The sequence below is a fragment of the Xenopus tropicalis genome, chromosome 2 (genome assembly GCF_000004195.4).
Source record: "Xenopus tropicalis strain Nigerian chromosome 2, UCB_Xtro_10.0, whole genome shotgun sequence".
NCBI lineage: Eukaryota > Metazoa > Chordata > Amphibia > Anura > Pipidae > Xenopus > Xenopus tropicalis.
Genome location: NC_030678.2, coordinates 14,797,207 through 14,823,283, shown reverse-complemented (window position 1 = coordinate 14,823,283; position 26,077 = coordinate 14,797,207). Strand labels below are relative to the sequence as shown.

The 26,077-nt window shown below is 44.2% G+C and overlaps 1 protein-coding gene across 5 annotated transcripts in view; it reads left to right on the top strand.

Moving 5' to 3' along the window:
* Positions 1 to 19,781, top strand: part of ifnar2.2 (interferon (alpha, beta and omega) receptor 2, gene 2) — a 30,347-nt gene extending 10,566 nt beyond the window's left edge. The window contains exons 2-9 of one of the 5 annotated variants that reach the window (XM_004912142.4): positions 100 to 191; positions 8,393 to 8,495; positions 10,515 to 10,641; positions 11,222 to 11,394; positions 13,933 to 14,093; positions 14,818 to 14,998; positions 16,154 to 16,284; positions 17,983 to 19,781. In XM_004912142.4, coding sequence (XP_004912199.1) covers positions 8,447 to 8,495; positions 10,515 to 10,641; positions 11,222 to 11,394; positions 13,933 to 14,093; positions 14,818 to 14,998; positions 16,154 to 16,284; positions 17,983 to 18,657 — 1,497 coding nt within the window. In that variant the 5' untranslated portion in view covers positions 100 to 191; positions 8,393 to 8,446 and the 3' untranslated portion in view covers positions 18,658 to 19,781. Of the gene's footprint in view, positions 1 to 99; positions 192 to 1,569; positions 1,695 to 8,373; positions 8,496 to 10,514; positions 10,642 to 11,221; positions 11,395 to 13,932; positions 14,094 to 14,817; positions 14,999 to 16,153; positions 16,285 to 17,982 lie in introns of those variants that run through there. The other 4 variants (XM_031896567.1, XM_031896569.1, XM_002943487.5 and 1 more) reach the window with 4 other exon arrangements.
* Positions 19,782 to 26,077: the final 6,296 nt, after the last annotated feature.

Genomic DNA, 26,077 nt, shown 5'->3' with positions numbered 1-26,077 from the left:
ATAAGTTGTTTTGAAAAATGTTTTTGCTTCAAGCCACTATTTGCTGTTAGTGGTCCCTCATTTCATAGCTTAGAGATATATAAAACATGTATTTATCAGTTATAGTTCCAAAACTATGAAGAGATCCCTACCTTACCCTAAGTGACAGATCCCCTTCATCCACTGCTTTCCGGCACCTCGGGACCCTGCAGGTGAGTCCTTTTCTCTATAAATCTCATAGCAGAACAACAGAAAGACCCTTACTACTCCAGCACGTCCAACTACAGCAGAACTGGGGACGTGCGTCGTATCCTTTGATGCTTTAAACACAGAAATCATTCCAAATCCTTTTCTGTTGTGTTAGTCAAGCAAAATCTATTTTACTTACACTATATAAATTATTTTTATTTTGTTTCCTTCAGTCTTAAAATGAACAATAACAGCAATAGGGCAGGCACCATTTTATTGAGGAAAGTTTTGTATAACCCCAAAATCTTGTGTATGCACCATCTAGGTGACATGTAGGAAGTGCAGAATGGACAGTGAAAGTAACTGTAATGAAAAATATGATCTGTCAATCATATATTGCCTGCCCTGCCTCTATGCCTGTGGCTGCATAAAGAAGCATTTATTTGATTTGTAAAACCTTTAGAGAATAGATGAATGAAGCTACTTGATACCACAAACTGCACACACTGCTTTATAGCCAATAAGGGCCAAGCATGGGGTGGGGTTAGTAGGGAAGAGTTCCCTACAGCTACAGTACAAGTATAGGACCCATTATCCATAATGCTCGGGACCAAGGGTATTCCAGATAAGGGGTCTTTCCATAATTTGGATCTCCATACCTTAAGTCTACTAAAAAATCAATAAAAAATTAATTAAACCCAATAGGATTGTTTTTCATCCAATAAGGGGTAATTATATCTTAGTTGGGATCAAGTACAGGTACTGTTTTATTATTACAGAGAAAAGGGAATCATTTAACCATTAAATAAACTCAATAGGGCTGTTCTGCCCCCAATAAGGGGTAATTATATCTTAGTTGGGATCAAGTACAGGTACTGTTTTATTATTACAGAGAAAAGGGAATCATTTAACCATTAAATAAACCCAATAGGGCTGTTCTGCCCCAATAAGGGGTAATTTTATCTTAGTTGGGATCAAGTACAGGTACTGTTTTATTATTACAGAGAAAAGGGAATCATTTAACCATTAAATAAACCCAATAGGGCTGTTCTGCCCCCAATAAGGGGTAATTATATCTTAGTTGGGATCAAGTACAGGTACTGTTTTATTATTACAGAGAAAAAGGAATCATTTAACCATTAAATAAACCCAATAGGGCTGTTCTGCCCCCAATAAGGGGTAATTATATCTTAGTTGGGATCAAGTACAGGTACTGTTTTATTATTACAGAGAAAAGGGAATCATTTAACCATTAAATAAACCCAATAGGATTGTTTTGCACCCAATAAGGATTATTTATATCTTAATTGGGATCAGTTGCAATGTACTGTTTTACTACTACAGAGAAAAAGGAAATCAGCTTTAAAATTCTGAATTATTTGATTAAAATTGAGTCTATGGGAGACGGGCTCTCCGTAATTCGGAGATTTCTGGATAACGGGTTTCCGGATAAGGGATCCCATACCTGTATTGATGACTGTCAGTGCTGGGAGGAGGGAGACAGAGAGCAAGTTCGTACCTGGCTGGTAAGTCTGACTGTAACTGGGTGCATCTAGCCTATAGTCTCTCTATGTATGTATGTGTGTATAACTTTATAATATATTACTATTATTTATTTAGAATCTAGAATTTATCATTTATATTATCTATTATAATTATTATTATTTATGTTATTGCACAAATCTTCTGAAACATGACTTTCTAGCACAGCTCTTGTATGCGGTTTTGCACCATAAGGAATTCATTGAGATTTGTGGGGCAGCTGATCATTGCAATGAATGGGCAAAATATTGTAGGTGGGGCTTATACAGAAGGTATGGCGACCCAAGTTACAGGAAGATCCCTTATCCAGAAAACCCCTGGTCCCAAGCATTCTGGATAACATGTCCCATACCTGTACACACAAGACACAGCATTATAATTTTCTGCACTGGTGCAGGAAACACGTGGGGGCCCATTTATCAAAGTACGATTGAATACTAAAAATTCGTACTTTTTCTAAGTTTTAGAACTGTGCGTATTTTCTGTGATTTTTTCCGTTAATTTGCACAACTTTTTGTACTTTGCGACAATTCAAAATCGTATTTGTCGCAAGGAGTACAAAGTTTCGTTATTCATCCAAGCTTCGGGATGGTGACTTTCCTTGGGCCGGGTTGGAGCCGCAGAGTGCCATTGAGCCCTATGGGAGACTTTCCTTGGGCCGGGTTGGAGCTGCAGAGTGCCATTGAGCCCTATGGGAGACTTTCCTTGGGCCGGGTTGGAGCTGCAGAGTGCCATTGAGCCCTATGGGAGGCTTCCCTTGGGCCGGGTTGGAGCTGCAGAGTGCCATTGAGCCCTATGGGAGACTTTCCTTGGGCCGGGTTGGAGCTGCAGAGTGCCATTGAGCCCTATGGGAGGCTTCCCTTGGGCCGGGTTGGAGCTGCAGAGTGCCATTGAGCCCTATGGGAGACTTTCCTTGGGCCGGGTTGGAGCTGCAGAGTGCCATTGAGCCTTATGGGAGGCTTCCCTTGGGCCGGGTTGGAGCTGCAGAGTGCCATTGAGCCCTATGGGAGACTTTCCTTGGGCCGGGTTGGAGCTGCAGAGTGCCATTGAGCCCTATGGGAGACTTTCCTTGGGCCGGGTTGGAGCTGCAGAGTGCCATTGAGCCCTATGGGAGGCTTCCCTTGGGCCGGGTTGGAGCTGCAGAGTGCCATTGAGCCCTATGGGAGACTTTCCTTGGGCCGGGTTGGAGCTGCAGAGTGCCATTGAGCCCTATGGGAGGCTTCCCTTGGGCCGGGTTGGAGCTGCAGAGTGCCATTGAGCCCTATGGGAGACTTTCCTTGGGCCGGGTTGGAGCTGCAGAGTGCCATTGAGCCCTATGGGAGACTTTCCTTGGGCCGGGTTGGAGCTGCAGAGTGCCATTGAGCCCTATGGGAGACTTTCCTTGGGCCGGGTTGGAGCTGCAGAGTGCCATTGAGCCCTATGGGAGACTTTCCTTGGGCCAGGTTGGAGCTGCAGAGTGCCATTGAGCCCTATGGGAGGCTTTTCTTGGGCCAGGTTGGAGCTGCAGAGTGCCATTGAGCCCTATGGGAGACTTTCCTTGGGCCGGGTTGGAGCTGCAGAGTGCCATTGAGCCCTATGGGAGACTTTCCTTGGGCCGGGTTGGAGCTGCAGAGTGCCATTGAGCCCTATGGGAGACTTCAAAAATCATGCACAGAAGGATCAAAGTCAGAAAGTTTTTCATGCTGTTTACAATCATTCCGATACGAAAATTTTGGAACTTTCCGATCATACCGCGATATTTTCGTACGACAACGATGCAAAATTTTTGCGCTTTTAGCACACATCAGAAAATATTGGATTTAATACGAATTTTTTGTATCGTACTTTTAGAAGTCGGACTTTGATAAATGGGCCCCATGGTGTGACATTAGCCTATCAGAGCTGTTCCACTGCCCCTAAATGGCACAAAACCTCAGCAATTATATCAATCCCACACCGTTTTACATCACTTATATTATTATTACCCTTTATTTAACATATAGTGAATAATGTACCCCCTGTTGTAAAATATAGGGATATTATAAGTCACCCAGGAGTTCCATGACCATATAATATAATATAATATATCCTCATATTTTAAAACAGGGAGTACATTATTAATTATAATACACAAGTTTCAGTGAGTCATGTGACCGAAATGACATCACTAAGCACCAATTATAACCGATGACATAACTACACTCTGTTTATAAGGATATAATTTACAAGATATTCTAGGCTCTTGTGTATTATATATATATAACTTCTACAGAGGAACCAGTATGGGAGCTCTTACTACTGTAAATAAAAATGCACAGTTAGAAATGCGTGTAATAATACTTTATGAATCTCATATTGGTAAAGTAACCGTGTAGGCTTGAGCAAATAACAACTGTTAAGGCTATATTTTCTTTTACTGGTAAATGCATTGCTGATACATTTTTAACACAGACTCCAGCTAAAATGGTCATAACAGGCTAACCTGTGCAGTGGTAACAAGTGTTAAAGCCACAGATTTCCTCTTCACTTCCTTTTGAACAAATGATAGAAATGTTTCATCAGGTTGGATAATCCGTAATGCACCAGAATCACACGACCTCCCAGATAGTTACATAGTAAGTTGGGTTGAAAAAAGACATACGTCCATCAAGTTCAACCATAATGCCTATATATAACCTGCCTAACTACTAGTTGATCCAGAGGAAGGCAAAAACCCCATCTGAAGCCTCTCTAATTTGCCGCAGAGGGGAAAAAATTCCTTCCTGACTCCAAGATGGCAATCGGACCAGTCCCTGGGGCAACTTGTACTAAGAGCTATCTCCCATACCCCTGTATTCCCTCACTTGTACTGAGAGCTATCTCCCCTACCCCTGTATTCCCTCACTTGTACTGAGAGCTATCTCCCCTACCCCTGTATTCCCTCACTTGTACTGAGAGCTATCTCCCCTACCCCTGTATTCCCTCACTTGTACTGAGAGCTATCCCCCCTACCCCTGTATTCCCTCACTTGTACTGAGAGCTATCTCCCCTACCCCTGTATTCCCTCACTTGTACTGAGAGCTATCCCCCCTACCCCTGTATTCCCTCACTTGTACTGAGAGCTATCCCCCCTACCCCTGTATTCCCTCACTTGTACTGAGAGCTATCTCCCCTACCCCTGTATTCCCTCACTTGTACTGAGAGCTATCTCCCCTACCCCTGTATTCCCTCACTTGTACTGAGAGCTATCCCCCCTACCCCTGTATTCCCTCACTTGTACTGAGAGCTATCTCCCCTACCCCTGTATTCCCTCACTTGTACTGAGAGCTATCCCCCCTACCCCTGTATTCCCTCACTTGTACTGAGAGCTATCTCCCCTACCCCTGTATTCCCTCACTTGTACTGAGAGCTATCCCCCCTACCCCTGTATTCCCTCACTTGTACTGAGAGCTATCCCCCCTACCCCTGTATTCCCTCACTTGTACTGAGAGCTATCTCCCATACCCCTGTATTTCCTCACTTGTACTGAGAGCTATCCCCCCTACCCCTGTATTCCCTCACTTGTACTGAGAGCTATCTCCCATACCCCTGTATTCCCTCACTTGTACTGAGAGTTATCTCCCCTACCCCTGTATTCCCTCACTTGTACTGAGAGCAATCTCCCCTACCCCTGTATTCCATCACTTGTACTGAGAGCTATCTCCCCTACCCCTGTATTCCCTCACTTGTATTGAGAGCTATCCCCCCTACCCCTGTATTCCCTCACTGGTACTGAGAGCTATCTCCCCTACCCCTGTATTCCCTCACTTGTACTGAGAGCTATCTCCCCTATCCCTGTATTCCCTCACTTGTACTGAGAGCTATCTCCCATACCCCTGTATTCCCTCACTTGTACTGAGAGCTATCCCCCCTACCCCTGTATTCCCTCACTTGTACTGAGAGCTATCTCCCCTACCCCTGTATTCCCTCACTTGTACTGAGAGCTATCTCCCCTACCCCTGTATTCCCTCACTTGTCCTGAGAGCTATCTCCCCTACCCCTGTATTCCCTCACTTGTACTGAGAGCTATCTCCCATACCCCTGTATTCCCTCACTTGTACTGAGAGCTATCTCCCCTACCCCTGTATTCCCTCACTTGTACTGAGAGCTATCTCCCCTACCCCTGTATTCCTTCACTTGTACTGAGAGCTATCTCCCCTACCCCTGTATTCCCTCACTTGTACTGAGAGCTATCTCCCATACCCCTGTATTCCCTCACTTGTACTGAGAGCTATCTCCCATACCCCTGTATTCCCTCACTTGTACTGAGAGCTATCTCCCCTACCCCTGTATTCCCTCACTTGTACTGAGAGCTATCTCCCCTACCCCTGTATTCCCTCACTTGTACTGAGAGCTATCTCCCCTACCCCTGTATTCCCTCACTTGTACTGAGAGCTATCTCCCCTACCCCTGTATTCCCTCACTTGTACTGAGAGCTATCTCCCATAACCCTGTATTCCCTCACTTGCTAAGAATCCATCCAGCCCCTTCTTAAAGTTATATAATGTATCAGCCAGTACGACTGATTCGGGGAGGGAATTCCAGAACTTCACAGCTCTCACTGTAAAAAATCCTTTCCGAATGTTTAAATGGAACCTCCCTTCTTCTAAACGAAGTGGGTGCCCTCGTGTCCGTTGGAAGGACCTACTGGTAAATAAAACATTAGAAAGGTTATTATATGATCTAAATCTCCAAAATGCCAACCAAATGGGGCAGCTTTAGGCAGCCTTTTGTCTGTTGAGTGGCAACCATATTTAAAGGGATACTGTCATGATTTTGATGGGGCACTTTTTATTTCTAAATTACACTATTTACATAGCAAATAATTCCCTCTGCCATTTAAACTTTTATTCTTGAACCAACACATGTATTTGTAGCTGTAATATTGGTGTGTAGGCGCCATCTCAGTGCATTGTGCCTGAGTCTGAGCTTTCAGCCAGCGCTACACATTAGAACTGCTTTCAGCTAACCTATTGTTTCTCCTAAGTAACAATTGAAGACTCCAAGAAACACCGGAGAAGCGAGGATATCCACTTAAAAAATGACTTTATTCATCCATTAAAAACATCACACCTGCCGCGTTTCGTGCGCAAGCGCACTTAGTCATAGGCAGTGATATCCTCGCTTCTCCGGTGTTTCTTGAAGTCTTCAATTGTTACTTGGTTTATTTCCCTCTTAATGCAATACTGACACCAGAAATTAAACCTTTTTTTTACATCTATCATAACATTGTCTTTACAAGACCTTCATTTTTGCCATAAAATTATTTGTCCAAGCTTTTACATTCCCTATCTGATCCCCCATGTCCCTCTATGTCTACTGACAGGCTGAGAAGGGACAGTCAGGCTGGCAAAACAGTCAGGTTTTGGGACTCCTAGTAACAATTACTTACAAAACCAGCCCTATCAGTGAAAAATGATCAACATGACATATAGGTAACTTTCTATGTAGATTCATATTTTAAAAAGTAGTTTTTTCGTGTCAGTATCACTTTAAGCTACAGGTTCGGGGCTTCACTAACTAAAAGTTAACATCGCGTTGCTGTGGTTTGTGACTGATGCACTAGCAACGGACCCAGGGTTTATACACCTGTGTCTCTTTTCTCACTTGTTACGAACCGAATTAACTAACTAAGCATAGTAGCGCTTTTTGCTATATTTGAGCCTATAAGATTTCCTAATTTTTTACTTAAATTTGTTTTTTTCTGTATGTGTATTTATTGTTTCTCCTACTCCCATGTAACTGGAGGAGTCACAAGCCGGACTTGGATTTCTTACTATTGAGTGCTATTCTGATACCTACTGGGAGCTGCTATCTTGCTCCCTTCCCATTGTTCTGCTGATCGGCTGCTGGGGGTGAGGGGGGGGATATCACTCCAACTTGCAGCGCAGCAGTAAAGTGTGCCTGAGTCTAAGCTTTCAGAAGGAGCCAGCGCTACACATTAGAACTGCTTTCAGCTAACCTATTGTTTCTCCTACTCCCATGTAACTGGAGGAGTCCCAAGCCGGACTTGGATTTCTTACTATTGAGTGCTATTCTGATACCTACTGGGAGCTGCTGTCTTGCTCCCTTCCCATTGTTCTGCTGATCGGCTGCTTGCAGCGCAGTAGTAAAGTGTGACTAAAGTTTATCAGAACACAGATCATATGGCTGTATGGCTGTGGCACCTTGGGAAATGAAGAATATGGCTAGCCCCATTTGAAATTTCAAAATTAAATATAAAAAATCTGTTTGTGCTTTTGAAAAACAGATTACAATGCAGGATTCTGCTGGAGAAGCTCTATTAACTGATGAGTTTCCCATGACAGGATTGCTTTAACAAGTGCCCATAACGTGTCCATCTAAGTGACCTTGCAAGCAGTTGCATCGTATATCCTTATGTCTCAGACTTGGGGTAACAAATATCCGGTATAACTTTACTTGTTGTGTGTATAATATCCAGCACCAAGCTATGAAAGACATTGCATCCAACTCTTAGGGACTTGTTTAAGAACTATTAAGGTCGGATTAGGCCATATCAATTCTAGAAAATATTAGTCATTTACCCGATGCTTGCTACATCTTAAAGAACCCCCTTAGAATGTTTTATTGTAGCTGTGTGTGTATGAGACACTTGCTGGGCTGTGGGAAATTGCTGCTTCCTTGCTGACATATTCATTGCCACAGTTTGTATTTCCTTCAACAGGACTGGGCGAAGGTTATAATAAAGATATCTCATTGGCTGTGATATTCAGGCACCATGGCAGGGCTGTGTCTTCTGCTGCTGATCTGCCATCTAAGCACTTCTGGTAGGTGTTTTATGGGAAACCTACAGCAGTTATATTGGCTGAAATGAAAGACTTAGGAGCAGATTTATCAGAATGCCCTACATAGTAATTTGCTATCCCCCATTACTCCTAACATGGCACCATTGCATATTTATGTGTTGTAAGTAATGGCTTTAAAAAGTGTTCCTTCTAGGGAGAACTGCTGGGCTAGACTATACTAAAGTTGCCTTTGCAACTGGGAAAAAATGTCACCACGTTCAGTTTGGACCTATAAACTGTGTGAATATAGTTTCCTTTGTCACTGTAATACTGATGGCAAAAGGGACAGTCCCCAGAGACCACCTCAAATAATAGAGTACATGCAGTCAGGCAGTCGGAACCACCATAACAGAAAGCGTGGGACTGTGGGCACAAGTGAAATGGAAAAAGCACCATAAAAAGAATACACAGTGTGCTTGTGTGTGTGCCTTTGTGTATCTGTATATACTAGATTTATATCTTACAATATTTATTTGTTAGTCTGCATACAGCAGCGTATTGTAAATCTGTAACCCTCCCACAAGCAGCATAGCACAGGAAGAGTATGGCACACACAGGCAGCATGGCGCAGGAAGAGTATGGCACACACAGGCAGCATGGCGCAGGAAGAGTATGGCACACACAGGCAGCATAGGGCAGGCAGAGTATGGCACACACAGGCAGCATAGGGCAGGCAGAGTATGGCACACACAGGCAGCATAGGGCTGGCAGAGTATGGCACACACAGGCAGGGTAGGGCAGACAGAGTATGGCACACACAGGCAGCATAGGGCAGGCAGAGTATGGCACGCACAGGCAGCATAGGGCTGGCAGAGTATGGCACACACAGGCAGGGTAGGGCAGACAGAGTATGGCACACACAGGCAGCATAGGGCAGGCAGAGTATGACGCACACAGGCAGCATAGGGCAGGCAGGGTATGGCACACACAGGCAGCACAGGGCAAGCAGAGTATGGCACACAGGCCGCATAGGGCAGGCAGAGTATGGCACACACAGGCAGCATAGGGCAGTCAGAGTATGGTACACACAGGCAGAATAGGGCAGGCAGAGTATGGCACACACAGGCAGAATAGGGCAGGCAGAGCATGGTACACACAGGCAGCATAGGGCAGGCAGAGTATGGCACACACAGGCAGCATAGGGCAGGCAGAGTATGGCACACACAAGCAGCATAGGGCAGGCAGAGTATGGCACACACAGGCAGCATAGGGCAGGCAGAGTATGACGCACACAGGCAGCATAGGGCAGGCAGGGTATGGCGCACACAGGCAGCACAGGGCAAGCAGAGTATGGCACACAGGCAGCATAGGGCAGGCAGAGTATGGCACACACAGGCAGCATAGGGCAGGCAGAGTATGGTACAAACAGGCAGAATAGGGCAGGCAGAGTATGGCACACACAGGCAGAATAGGGCAGGCAGAGCATGGCACACACAGGCAGCATAGGGCAGGCAGAGTATGGCACACACAGGCAGCATAGGGCAGGCAGAGTATGGCACACACAAGCAGCATAGGGTAGGCAGAGTATGGCACACACAGGCAGCATAGGGCAGGCAGAGTATGGCACACACAGGCAGCATAGGGCAGGCAGAGTATGGCACACACAGGCAGCATAGGGCAGGCAGAGTATGGCACACACAGGCAGCATAGGGCGGGCAGAGTATGGTACACACAGGCAGCATAGGGCAGGCAGAGTATGGCACACACAGGCAGCATAGGGCGGGCAGTACATACAGTGACACAATACCAGTACTGCTTCAGTCTGAGGTGTGACGCCACTAGTTGGACAGTACTGCTCTACACAATCCCAGTCATTGCGCATGTGTGTAACTTTAATCAGCCATGACTATAAATTAGAGTTACCACCTTTTCTGAGAAAAAATACCAGCCTTCCTATATTTTTATCTTTTTTTTCCCTATTAATAACATTGGGATCAAGCATTATTCTTACCGGCCAGGTGGCAAACCTACTATAAATATGACTTTTCTTTTCTTTTGTAGTTCTGGCTGCCCTGAGGAGTCTGGAGAATGTCCAGATCCATTCTGATAATTTCCGGCACATACTGACATGGGAGGACAACAACAATAGCTCTCTTGTCTACTACAGTGTACAATATAAAGATATTAGGTAGGTCCAACCTTAGGGTAATACAATTATACTTTGGATGTTCACAGATGTCCAGCAAGCCCTTGTCAGGTGCTGAGAGTTTATGTTAAACAAGATATCAAATGGGCATGCACACATCAGTGAATATTGCCTACTTACATCTTCTAATTTGAGCCGCCATTTTGTGATGTTTTGTGTGCTCCCTCACAGATCACCTGACAGGAAATAATGCAATTGCTCAATATAACAGGAAGACGTGTCAGTAAAAGACAAACCTCTGTCCATTGATTGGCTGATGAAACCTATCAGTGTGTGAGTCCTTGGTGTGTGTGTGGGCAAGAACAGACTGTAGTACTTAATAGTAGTACTTAATATGGCAGTGTTGCAGTATGGGAATAACAAGAATATGACTGGCACAACGAGTATAGTGAAAGCGGGGCTCAGCCCCTGTGTGTTTATGAAAGTGTAGCAGCAATGTTTCATCAGGCAGTATGGGAATGGGGCTTCTAGAAGAGACACTTTGTGAATTGCTTATTTGCTGTCATGGCATATTATAATGCTGACTGTATTATTAACGTCTCCTTCTTGCTTTTCTCTTTAGCTCCGGCTGGGACAGTGTCTCCACTTGCACCAATATCACTGAGCAGCGATGTGATCTGACGGATTATTTTAAAAACCCGCATGGATCTTACATAGTGCAAGTTGTCAGTTTTACGCATAAGGAGACTTCAAATGCAACGACCTCCAAAAAAATGTTCATTCCAGCTTCCCATAGTATGTATTGTCCCTTGTAGGCTTTCTAGTTAGTCATTACTTTTTGCCATATTTACATATTGGGCTTCTGATATATATATATACATATACCCCTATATTATACTGTGACTTTCCAGTGGTCCCTTGCAGCCACATGATACAAACGACTTCCATGATTATATATATTAGCCTTGTGTCTTTACATGGTAACAAAAACCTTCAGTGACTTCTAATATCCTTATCATTTACAGTAGGGGGAACATATAATACAAGAGGATACTGTATAACTCAGCCTGCAGCCTTGTGCCTTTATATGGGCACAGAACCCCTCAGTGACTTCTAATATCCTTATCATTTACAGTAGGGGGTACATTATCCCTTATAATACATGAGTGATACTCAGAGTTCCCTGTATAACTCAGCCTGCAGCCTTGTGCCTTTATATGGGCACAGAACCCCTCAGTGACTGCTAATATCCTTATCATTTACAGTAGGGGGTACATTATCCCTTATAATACATGAGTGATACTCAGAGTTCCCTGTATAACTCAGCCTGCAGCCTTGTGCCTTTATATGGGCACAGAACCCCTCAGTGACTTCTAATATCCTTATCATTTACAGTAGGGGGAACATATAATACAAGAGGATACTGTATAACTCAGCCTGCAGCCTTGTGCCTTTATATGGGCACATAACCCCTCAGTGACTTCTAATATCCTTATCATTTACAGTAGGGGGTACATTATCCCTTATAATACATGAGTGATACTCAGAGTTCCCTGTATAACTCAGCCTGCAGCCTTGTGCCTTTATATGGGCACAGAACCCCTCAGTGACTGCTAATATCCTTATCATTTACAGTAGGGGGTACATTATCCCTTATAATACATGAGTGATACTCAGAGTTCCCTGTATAACTCAGCCTGCAGCCTTGTGCCTTTATATGGGCACAGAACCCCTCAGTGACTGCTAATATCCTTATCATTTACAGTAGGGGATACATTATCCCTTATAATACATGAGTGATACTCAGAGTTCCCTGTATAACTCAGCCTGCAGCCTTGTGCCTTTATATGGTCACAGAACCCCTCAGTGACTGCTAATATCCTTATCATTTACAGTAGGGGGTACATTATCCCTTATAATACATGAGTGATACTCAGAGTTCCCTGTATAACTCAGCCTGCAGCCTTGTGCCTTTATATGGGCACAGAACTCCTCAGTGACTTCTAATATCCTTATCATTTACAGTAGGGGGAACATATAATACAAGAGGATACTGTATAACTCAGCCTGCAGCCTTGTGCCTTTATTTGGCTCTGGAATTCTTTAGTGACTTCTAATATCCTTACAATGTATAAAAGGATGTAAGTCCTTGTGTATATCCTTGGATTTTGAGTTATTTCTCTCTAAGTGTTTTGTTTTTTGTATGAGCTATGGCCAACTGAACGAGATTACAAAGGACACTCTCCATAAGAGATGCACCAAATCCACTATTTTGGGAAAATACTGAACTGAGTCCAAATCCTAATTTGCCACAGAAGGGTTCCAGAGAACTGGATTTACTGCATCCCTACTCTGCATAGTACGGACAAGGGTTTTTCTTGTAGTTCTACAGACATAGCAAAGCTGGTCATACACAGACCAATAAAAGTTTAATGCCGCACATATGGTGCCCACAGACAGGGCTGTCCCACTGAAAAGCAGCTAAATATCCACCAGGTTTGAATATCCCGTTGGATGAAGACACCGGCACTTTGATAAGGTCCTCATCATCTCTGTAGGCCACTCTTGTGAGATTGTTCTAAGACTGTTGAGAGAGTTTCTCACATGATTTATGGTCACTGTAACCCACAAACAGTTGGACTACCAGTTATGGGAACCCCTTTGATATGGAAAACTGACTGTGGGTGTGAGCTGTAAGCTTCCTGGACAACAGGTTCTCTACTAGGCCAACATTACCCATATACTCGGTGGATACAAACACACACACATAGAAAATATATATATAAATAATGACAAAACCATGATAAGCAATTTCTTACACACTGTAAGATGTGATTGATGATGATGTTGCTGGTCTGCTCATAGGTGTCCAAATTAGGCCAAGATCCGCTAGTTTAGTGACCTATCCAAAAGGCTGGAGTGAGCAGATGTCTAACATAATAGCCAGAACACTCCTCCTCTACAGCTCTCTAAGCTGTTAGCAGTCAGTAACCAATCAGTGACTTAAGGGGAGATAACTGCTAGTTAGTTTGCTTTTGAATTTGACCTGCGTGCTCACAAACTAACTGACAGTTATGTCCCATGTGGCCCCTCCTAAAGTCACTGACTAACTAAGAGTTTAGAGAACTGAAAGCAGGAAGTAGAGTTCTGGCTATTATGTTAGACATCTGCTCACTCCAGCCTTTATAGATGACATTTTTGCCCAACTAACATTTAAAACATTTTTTATTTTGCTCAGCCTATTCATTTTACACAGTTTCATTTTTACATTGAACTGTTCCTTTAAGATGTGAGAATCATTGCGTGCCGATAATCTTATGTGTTTCTCTGTAGCCGACCTGGGTCCTCCGCTAGTTAAACTATCTGCCCAAGGCAGCAACGTGACCATTAATATTCGCCCACCAATATCCTACTTTAAGGGAGCCCCTTCCATGCTGCATGACGACGTCTACCCAATATTAACTTATGGCATTGAGCGTTGGCAAGGCGACCAGGTATGTTTTACAGCACTTTAACCATTTTAGTTAATCTATCAGTGGTCAGGCCCAGGGCTGTATTTAGGCCCATTGCTACCCTAGGCAAACTTAATACAGAAATACTCACCCACGTTCTATTCATTCCTTTTATAACTATATTTATAAAATAGTGAGTTGTTACTTACACCCATTGATAAATCCCATAGGAATGAATAGAACATGGGTGAGTATTTATGTATTACGGTAAGTTTAAACTCACATTTTGATCTGCCCCATAATAATAGGCTTAAGCATGAATATTGGATTTGGTGCAAACCTAGAGCAAACCCCTAACTTTGTTTAGTATAGATATACCCCTGTGCTGCGCTGCTCAGGAGGGAGGTTGGTGCCCGTGGTGGCGGTATGGTGGTTTATTAGAAGTTAAAAGGCTTCTAGATTTGGCTATACAGATACAGCCGTGCCACACAGTGACACAGTGATACAGGGCTGTTTGAGTGAATGGGCAGGCCCTCTCCCATGATTCAGTGGTGCCTTGGAGTGGTGTAACTAGATGTCACTGGGCCCCACAGCAAATTCATTTTAGGATCCTCCAAAAACGTCACTAAGCTAACTTCTTTTTATTAATATATATTGAAACTGCTCATTTCATTGGGCTCTCTAGGCCCTCCCTGCACCCCCACTGTCAAGTGAAGAGAGTGACTGACAACTTGCCTTCTAACAGTTTTTGTTCTTCTATTTTTAGAAGCTTTCAGACTATGACAAAATGGTCTTTGAGGATAACTATACTTTTGTGGAACCCTTTTTGCCTCCAAAAACAAACTACTGTGTTTCTGTTAAAGTCACACTAGCGGCTACAAATACAAAAGGCAAGAAATTCCCATCCACTCGGCAATGTGTAATTACCTCATCCGCCCAAACTGCTGGTAAGACTGCAACTTGAGGCTATTATCCCACTGATACTATAGGCACCATCTCTCCCTACTATACCTGCTATTCCACAGCCCCAGTCCCTTCCCAGAGGCTATTATCCCCACTGCTACTATAGGCACCATCTCTCCCTACTATACCTGCTATCCCACAGCCCCAGTCCCTTCCCAGAGGCTATTATCCCCCACTGCTACTATAGGCACCATCTCTCCCTACTATACCTGCTATCCCACAGCCCCAGTCCCTTCCCAGAGGCTATTATCCCCCCACTGCTACTATAGGCACCATCTTTCCCTACTATACCTGCTATCCCACAGCCCCAGTCCCTTCCCAGAGGCTATTATCCCCTCTCACTGCTACTATAGGCATCATCTCTCCCTACTATACCTGCTATCCCACAGCCACAGTCCCTTCCCAGAGGCTATTATCCCCCCACTGCTACTATAGGCACCATCTCTCCCTACTATACCTGCTATCCCACAGCCCCAGTCCCTTCCCAGAGGCTATTATCCCCCCACTGCTACTATAGGCACCATCTCTCCCTACTATACCTGCTATCCCACAGCCACAGTCCCTTCCCAGAGGCTATTATCCCCCCACTGCTACTATAGGCACCATCTCTCCCTACTATACCTGCTATCCCACAGCCCCAGTCCCTTCCCAGAGGCTATTATCCCCCCACTGCTACTATAGGCACCATCTCTCCCTACTATACCTGCTATGCCACAGCCCCAGTCCCTTCCCAGAGGCTATTATCCCACTGCTACTATAGGCACCATCTCTCCCTACTATACCTGCTATGCCACAGCCCCAGTCCCTTCCCAGAGGCTATTATCCCCCCCCACTGCTACTATAGGCACCATCTCTCCCTACTATACCTGCTATCACACAGCCCCAGTCCCTTCCCAGAGGCTATTATCTCCCCACTGCTACTATAGGCACCATCTCTCCCTACTATACCTGCTATCCCACAGCCCCAGTCCCTTCCCAGAGGCTATTATCTCCCCACTGCTACTATAGGCACCATCTCTCCCTACCTTACCTGCTATCCCACAGCTACAATGCTAAATTAATTTAGCAGTAAATAATGTTCAAACACATAAACCCTCGTAAGAATATCCATATAAGTATTGTCCTGTTTCTCTCCGCAGATTCCCTGTCTCCATATGTTATTGCTGTTGTCGTTGCCATCCTAATACTGATTGGATTAGTGTGTGTACTGTTTGCACTCGACAGAGCCGGGTACATTTGCATGGGATGGAGGTTTTTCCCCAAAGTTTTGGTATGTTTCTGTACACCTTTATATCACTCTTACATGTGGTTGTTTTGGGTTTGTTTCATATGTTCAGGGAAAGGTGGATTAAAGAATTTAATTAAATTGAGCCACAAATGCTTTATTCCCAATTAGCCTAAAACTGTATAACTTACAGGCGGCTCCATCAAATAAATGGCGCAATTAATACCAAACCCATTTACTCTTCAACCCCCTAAAGGTGCACATCCATCAGAGTCTCTGATTGAGGGGTGTTGTTGGGGCATATACAGTCCTTCATCTTGTTCTTCCATAGGGGAATATCCAATTTTATCCTTTTTTTCATCATTATCATTTTCATTTATTTACACAGAGCTTAACATTAATTTATAATGAACAGGGATCTTACAATACTTAAACAAGGGTTTACATACTGTAGTAAGAATAGATTAGGAGGTTTCAAGATATATTTATATCCATACATTATATTTAATGTTCATTTCTCTAATCAGTTGAGATACTCATACTATGATATTTTGTCAAGGGTAGCACTGAAGAAAAAAATACCACATATCTGAGGGGCAGATTATTATAGTTCCAGGGGTACCCAGAGCACTAACAAGCACCCAAAATCTCCCCCTAACTGGCCTTCAGGCTGGGCCCCCTTAGCTCATAACAAGGTTACAGATATATAGAAACATTGGGGTAACAGTCACCCTGCTATAGTTCCAGGGGTACCCAGGGCACAAATAAGCACTCACCCCAAATCCCCCCCTAACTGGCCTTCAGGCTGGGCCCCCTTAGCTCATAACAAGGTTACAGATATATATAAACATTGGGGTAACAGTGACCCCGCTATAGTTCCAGGGGTACCCAGGGCACAAATAAGCACTCACCCCAAATCTCCCCCTAACTGGCCTTCAGGCTGGGCCCCCTTAGCCCATAACAAGGTTACAGATATATAGAAACATTGGGGTAACAGTCACCCTGCTATAGTTCCAGGGGTACCCAGGGCACAAATAAGCACTCACCCCAAATCCCCCCTAACTGGCCTTCAGGCTGGGCCCCCTTAGCCCATAACAAGGTTACAGATATATAGAAACATTGGGGTAACAGTCACCCGCTATAGTTCCAGGGGTACCCAGGGCACAAATAAGCACTCACCCCAAATCCCCCCCTAACTGGCCTTCAGGCTGGGCCCCCTTAGCCCATAACAAGGTTACAGATATATAGAAACATTGGGGTACCAGTCCCCCTGTATATATAGTATATTCAAATTTGCCAAATCATGAAGCCTCTATGCCTTTCTGTGCCCACCCTACATTTGCAGAATCTGCTTCCCGTGCTTTTCACCTCTAGAGAAGGAGTGAGGCTGGTATTCTTACAAAAACAATGATTAATGCATGGTAGGAAATAAACTATAGAATGCTTGCTAAAAATGAGCGGTCAGTTAAGCCCAGGCAATGTACAATATGCCCTTGGTGTGCTAAGAGCTTTAGTTGCCCTTTAGTGTAATAAAAAAAGCAAATGCTGACACTGATACTTCCAGCGTAACTTTGGACTGGCCCCCTGATTCTTGGCCATTCATTGAGCTGTTGTCATTTTTTTTTGGGGGGGGGGGTTGGGAGGGGGTGTCACTGATATGAAGTTGTTTTTAAACAGACAAAGCAAATGCATCCAGTCATTTCCATTATGAGTGTTTTCTTTCATTTTGTGTTTAATATCTAGAAATCCTTTCCAGCATCAGTGAGCATGGATAGAAATACGGAGGAATATGTCTGCCTTGCACCGATTGCGCCCGTAGAGATACTCAGTAATACTGAGCAGGAGGAGCGCAGCGCTAGTGATACGGGAATGTGCATGCAAGGTTACGCCAAAAGGAATACGGTTCTGGACAGTGCTCAGAATGACTCCAGCGAAGGGGAGAGCTCAGCTGTTCAGTTTTCCATTGAATCCAGCGGGCAAATCTGTAGTTCTGCTGAGAAGGGAATTCCAAAGGAACCGCTGTTGGATCTCTGTGAGAGCGTTGCCTCTGGTTCAGAACTGCCCCAGGCGGCTGATACCCCCTCCCCAAGCCCCATGATGTCTAACACCCCCAAGGTCTTGAAAATCAGCTTGAACTCTGTGTCTGTGGGAAATCCAGAAGTTCTGGGGACAGGCTGCAAAAACAAGATGCCCCTCATAGAGGAACAAGTAGATAAAGCGGCCGGGGATGCGCCCAATGTCCCTCAGGGTCCCCATGATCTCAGGCTCAATACTAATATACTAAACCTGGGTGCTTGCTGGGTGCCAGTTTCGGGGGAGGGCAGTTCAGAGGAAGCGGGTACCTCAGATGAGAGTGATGCAGATTCTGGGGCAGAGGAGACAGAGAGACTCTTTGCTTCAGATTATATGAGTCGATGAGCTCTGCTGGAGTTCGAAGAGCGGGTTATGGGGAGGGTTAAAGAGTGTATGGGGAGATTGGGGCAGGGAAGGGATGTATGGGGGATATATAGAGTAGAGTAGAGGAATTTTCAAGACAAGATGAGAATTCCATATTTCATGGGTAACTTGATAAGAAGATGTGTGCGCCATCAGCATAAGGTTAAATCTAATGTACTAGCCTGCTAAGCTGCAGTATGCAATGTGCCCAGTGGATGTCGCCGCACTACTAAACACTTTTTAAAATAAAAATGTGATCATCGGTGTAGATGAATATCCTCTCTCCTTGTTATTATTATTATTAACATTTCTTTATAAAGCGCCAACATATTCCGCAGCGCTGTACAATAAGTGGGTTTCATACATTGGACATACAGAGTAACATATAAAGCAATCAATAACCGATACAAGAGGTAAAGAGAGCCCTGCCCAAAAGAGCTTACAATCTACAAGGAGAAAGGGTTGAGACACAAGGTGTGGGAATTAACACTTTGTTTCAGTAAAACTCACATGTCCCACAGATTTATTACCATGTGGGTTTAGAGAGACAATTCTATGGCACCACCGAATCTTGTAGCTTATTTGTAGGAGCGATTCGTAGAGCGCAAAGCACAACAAGTAGAATTCTGTGTTATTCTAAGGCAATTTGCAATTGGTATTGATTTTTTATTATTTGTTTCTGAATCATTTAGCTTTTTGTTCATTTAGCTTTTTGTTCATTTAGCTTTTTGTTCAGTGCCTGACGCGTTGCACTAGTGATGTGACGTAGTTACAAATTCAAGTGATTGACAGGGTGTTCCCAGATGAGAGAAATAGTGATATGTGGACCAAATTGCTACGGACGGAAGTTAAGTGGATATTTATTTTAGGCACACGCCAGCCTAATGGTTTGAATTCTATCTTTGACATAAATTGTTATATTCCCTTTGTTTGTTTTTGCTTTTTGTATTCCATTTTTGCATATGTTTTTAATATTGTGATGTCATGTACTGATTGGCTATTTAAGCTTCTGGATATATGCCTATGATTAAGTGCGCACACGCATGAAATGTGTCAGGCACTCTGTTTTTAAAGATGTGAATAAAGGTTGTAAGCTTTTAACATCCTATGGGTATCCGGTGTACGTTAAGCCGTATATGATTGGAATTGGATCAGTTCCCTTGGGCTACGGGTCCGAGGCTTGAAGCACCCGGACCACATATCGACTGCGGTGAGTTTTTCATAAACTGTTGCAGATTGTCTGTGCACACGTGGAGTGAGGAGCCCGGGGTTTGGACACCCTGGCTAATTTATTATTTAGGTATTGTGTTTGCAGCAATACTTGTTTAACTTTATCTGCCACAGCTTTCAATAAGGGCTCTTGCACACGGGGAGATTAGTCGCCCGCGACAAATCTCCCTGTTCGCGGGTGACTAATCTCCCCGAGTTGACATCAGTTGCCATTTCACCAACGAAAATGTAAGTCGCCAGTGGGATGGCACACACGGCGGCGTGATTTGCCGAAATCGCCTGCGCAGCATGTGCCATCCCAACGGCAACTTACATTGTCGCCGGTGGGATGGCAATTCGGGGAGATTAGTCGCCCGCGAACAGGGAGATTTGTCGCGGGCAACTAATCTCCCTATGTGCCAGAGCCCTAATATCCACTTGGATGTAACACTAATGAATATATAATTTCTTTTTCTTTTTGGTTTCTTTTATTGTTTATAAATAGAAGAGGGCTTGGATAGAAAAATAAGTAATAAAAAGTAAGAATACAATTGTAGCCTCACTGAGCAATCGTTTTTTTTTTTTTGCCAGTGATTTGAAAGCTGGAAAGAGTCAGCAGAGGAAAGCAAATAAATCAAAAACTATAAAAAAAAACATTAAAAATGAAGACTTATTGAATAAGCCATTCTATATCTGTTGATATATACAGGTATCGGACCCCTTATCCAGAAAGCTCCGAATTACGGAAAGCCCGTCTCCTATAGACTCCATTTTTATCAAATAATTCAGAATGTTAAAACTGATTTCCTTTTTCTATGTAGAAATAAAACAGTACCTTGTAATTGATCCTAACTAAGATATAATTACCCCTTATTGGGGCAGAACAGCCCTATTGGGTTTATTTCATGGTTAAATGATTCCCTTTTCTCTGTAATAATAAAACAGTACCTGTACTTGATCCCAACTAAGATATAATTACCCCTTATTGGGGCAGAACAGCCCTATTGGGTTTATTTCATGGTTAAATGATTCCCTTTTCTCTGTAATAATAAAACAGTACCTGTACTTGATCCCAACTAAGATATAATTACCCCTTATTGGGGGCAGAACAGCCCTATTGGGTTTATTTAATGGTTAAATGATTCCCTTTTCTCTGTAATAATAAAACAGTACCTGTACTTGATCCCAACTAAGATATAATTACCCCTTATTGGGGGCAGAACAGCCCTATTGGGTTTATTTAATGGTTAAATGATTCCCTTTTCTCTGTAATAATAAAACAGTACCTTGTAATTGATCCCAACTAAGATATAAATAATCCTTATTGGATGCAAAACAATCCTATTGGGTTTAATTAATGTTTTATTGATTTTTTAGTAGACTTAAGGTATGGAGATCCAAATTACGGAAAGACCCCTTATCCGGAATACCCTTGGTTCCGAGCATTCTGGATAATGGGTCCTATACCTGTATATATAAAGATCCGTTTGCACATGTTGTGGAGTTTCAAAAGGCAGGAGATCTCTGGAGGTACCGACACTAGCGATTAGCGAATCTGTCCTGTTTCGCTGAAAAATTTTATGAAACTCGGAAGATGACGTCAAAAAACATTTTTTGCTTGTGTCAAAAAAAATTGCGCGTTTAAAAAAATCCACCGATGGCGAAATGAATGAACAAAAGACAGTGAGAATAGAGCCCAAAGGACTGGGAGGGGTTTATACCCTCTCAAACATACCTGTACCAGGCTCTGTAGAAGGGAGTGTTAGGGAGGGAACTGTGAGGGAACAGCAAAACCTTGGGAACCAAAGGGGAGTCTCAGGAGTGTGACCTTGCAGCTGGGCCTACGGCCGTAAATGCACAATAACTGATAAGGCCCAATGCTCAGGATGCACTCAGGAATGCAGGGCACCTATAAACTGCCCACAAAGTATGTCATGGGCAACTTGAAACTGTACTAGCGCACAGCTCTGCATGTTAACCCTTGCCGTACAGGCCCACCTATAACACAAAAAACAATATAAAATTAACAGCAAATGATATCAGGGCTGGGCCAATTTCAACAGGCACCCTAGGCAACCCATGTTAATCTCCGCGGGAGAGTGCTGGGGACCACTGAAAGTGGCATTTTAGATCCTCCAGGATCCAAACTAGGCGAGCGTAGGCAGAAGAGGTACGTGCCCAGCACCCTTTCTGGATAAAGGGTTTTCAGATAAGGAATCCCATACTCTATACGACTTTACAATCAGTCTGGCCGCTCCATAGGGTTTATGTGAGCAAACACTTTTGGTAATGTTACTTTATGTAATAAAAGGCACTAAGTTTGCCCAGGAGCAGTAACCCATAGCAACTAATAAGCAGATAGTATTTACTGGTCATCTGTTTAAAAGCAAACATCTTATTGGTTGATATGGGTTACTGCTACTGGGCAAACTTAGTGCCTTTAATTACATATGGGGATAGACGTTTATACTGGTGGTCGAAAACGTTGCTATTAAGGATTGAACCAATACACTACGTCTGATAATTCCTATGTTATAGAATAAATGGATTATTCCCCAATAGGAGCACATAGCACTTTACTCTGCAAGTAATGGCTTTAGTTGCATATTAAATGCCAAATAACATTCTAAGCCACATTAAGGGGCTAATTTCATTTGCTTGGGGTACTTTGTATAAGCTTGTAGTACTGGGAACGGCTGGACATCACATACACAATAGCAGCAGAGTAGTTAGGCCTACAACATTCCCCTTTGACACTGGTGCACAGACGTTTGCCATTAGAAATAAAAATATTTTTTTGCCCAGTGTGGCAGCCAATAGCCTCGCACATTAATGAGCCATTCAGAAGAAGCCGACCTGAGTCCCTGGTTCTGAGAATAGAATCACCACATCCTGAGCAGCACGGCACATTGTGCATACAAATACATGGGCATAGAGGAAGTTTTTCAGCCTTGGTGCTGTTCATATTAACCTCAGACCCAATACTTAGAATCACACTTGCTTTCTTCATTCTAGAAATCACACCTCGCTATTTGCCTGACACAGGAACATTTTATTTGAGTCTCTTATTGTCTTTCATTGTTGCACAGACAAAGTAATAGTAAGTAATCACATAGGCTAAAATCTCAATTACCCTATAAGTATCTGTCCGTCTCCCTGCTCTATAAACAAATACATACTAGGGGCGCTTTGGCCCTACATCCACCTGAGGTTGCCCCTTGCTGCCCCATTCATTCCACACTTACCTATTCAGAAAGGCTGTAGTTAGGGCCGGGGCCACCCTTTTCACCCATCACTTTTGCATGTCACGGGCGCTTACCCCCTCATCCTTCAAACTCCGTTGGCAGAATTCTGCAGGAACTCTCCGGCTGTATTTATATTAAAGCTACCGCTCATAAATAAATAAACCACTGCTCTCCAGATGTCAAATCTGTATTTTTATGCATTTTCTTTTATTTATACCCCTGGTTAGGACAGTTCTTAGTGGTGACCACCATTGATTCCCACTGACATTGATGCTAAGATATTTCAAGTATTGGGTACCATGGGTAGTGCAGATTCCCCATGTGCCACAGGACTAAATGATTTAGCTTTTTCTTTGGCATCTCTCCAGTTTGAAATGTTAGCAGCTATCTGGTTGCTAGGGTCCAATTTAGTCTAGCAACCAGTCAGTGGTCTGAATGAGATACTGGAATATAAGTAGGAGAAGGCCTGAACAGGGCCAGATTTAAACTGCAGGCGTCCCTAAGCCCCCCATTCTCTCCCCGGTGTTAAACGCATGCACACACATAGGTATTTTTTCTCGCGTCTGGAGCACTGTGGACTAGCATGAAGGAGATTTAAAGAGCTATCAAATTTCCCACACTTCCCCAGTACTTGGGACTGAATTCAGATGCGGCTAGGAGACATGCTTCCTCTAAAATTCTGCCGCCCTAGGCCTGGGCCTTTATCGAAAGATAAGTAATAAATAAATACATTAACAATCACATTGTAGCCTATTAGAGCAATAGTTAATAGGCTGCTGGGGTCAAGGCAAATAATAATGAAAAAAAAAAATTAAAAAAAAATTAAGACCAATTGAAAAATTGCTAAGAATTGGCCATTCTATAACATACTGAAAGTTAACTTGAAGGTGAACCTTCAAGCTGATACATTAGATAGCTTTAAGAAGGGGTTAAATGGCTGTTTAGCAAGTGAGGGAATACAGGGTTATGGGAGATAGCTCTCAGTACAAGTGAGGGAATACAGGGGTAGGGGGGATAGCTCTCAGTACAAGTGAGGGAATACAGGGGTATGGGAGATAGCTCTCAGTACAAGTGAGGGAATACGGGGGTATGGGAGATAGCTCTCAGTACAAGTGAGGGAATACGGGGGTATGGGAGATAGCTCTCAGTACAAGTGAGGGAATACAGGGGTATGGGAGATAGCTCTCAGTACAAGTGAGGGAATACAGGGGTAGGGGGGATAGCTCTCAGTACAAGTGAGGGAATACAGGGGTAGGGGAGATAGCTCTCAGTACAAGTGAGGGAATACAGGGGTAGGGGGGATAGCTCTCAGTACAAGTGAGGGAATACAGGGGTAGGGGGGATAGCTCTCAGTACAAGTGAGGGAATACAGGGGTAGGGGAGATAGCTCTCAGTACAAGTGAGGGAATACAGGGGTAGGGGAGATAGCTCTCAGTACAAGTGAGGGAATACAGGGGTAGGGGAGATAGCTCTCAGTACAAGTGAGGGAATACAGGGGTAGGGGAGATAGCTCTCAGTACAAGTGAGGGAATACAGGGGTAGGGGAGATAGCTCTCAGTACAAGTGAGGGAATACAGGGGTAGGGGAGATAGCTCTCAGTACAAGTGAGGGAATACAGGGGTAGGGGGGATAGCTCTCAGTACAAGTGAGGGAATACAGGGGTAGGGGAGATAGCTCTCAGTACAAGTGAGGGAATACAGGGGTAGGGGAGATAGCTCTCAGTACAAGTGAGGGAATACAGGGGTATGGGAGATAGCTCTCAGTACAAGTGAGGGAATACAGGGGTAGGGGAGATAGCTCTCAGTACAAGTGAGGGAATACAGGGGTAGGGGAGATAGCTCTCAGTACAAGTGAGGGAATACAGGGGTTGGGGAGATAGCTCTCAGTACAAGTGAGGGAATACAGGGGTAGGGGAGATAGCTCTCAGTACAAGTGAGGGAATACAGGGGTAGGGGAGATAGCTCTCAGTACAAGTGAGGGAATACAGGGGTAGGGGAGATAGCTCTCAGTACAAGTGAGGGAATACAGGGGTAGGGGGGATAGCTCTCAGTACAAGTGAGGGAATACAGGGGTAGGGGAGATAGCTCTCAGTACAAGTGAGGGAATACAGGGGTAGGGGAGATAGCTCTCAGTACAAGTGAGGGAATACAGGGGTAGGGGAGATAGCTCTCAGTACAAGTGAGGGAATACAGGGGTAGGGGAGATAGCTCTCAGTACAAGTGAGGGAATACAGGGGTAGGGGAGATAGCTCTCAGTACAAGTGAGGGAATACAGGGGTAGGGGAGATAGCTCTCAGTACAAGTGAGGGAATACAGGGGTAGGGGGGATAGCTCTCAGTACAAGTGAGGGAATACAGGGGTAGGGGGGATAGCTCTCAGTACAAGTGAGGGAATACAGGGTTATGGGAGATAGCTCTCAGTACAAGTGAGGGAATACAGGGGTAGGGGAGATAGCTCTCAGTACAAGTGAGGGAATACAGGGGTAGGGGAGATAGCTCTCAGTACAAGTGAGGGAATACAGGGGTAGGGGGGATAGCTCTCAGTACAAGTGAGGGAATACAGGGGTAGGGGGGATAGCTCTCAGTACAAGTGAGGGAATACAGGGGTAGGGGAGATAGCTCTCAGTACAAGTGAGGGAATACAGGGGTAGGGGGGATAGCTCTCAGTACAAGTGAGGGAATACAGGGGTATGGGGGATAGCTCTCAGTACAAGTGAGGGAATACAGGGGTAGGGGAGATAGCTCTCAGTACAAGTGAGGGAATACAGGGGTAGGGGAGATAGCTCTCAGTACAAGTGAGGGAATACAGGGGTAGGGGAGATAGCTCTCAGTACAAGTGAGGGAATACAGGGGTAGGGGGGATAGCTCTCAGTACAAGTGAGGGAATACAGGGGTATGGGAGATAGCTCTCAGTACAAGTGAGGGAATACAGGGGTATGGGGGATAGCTC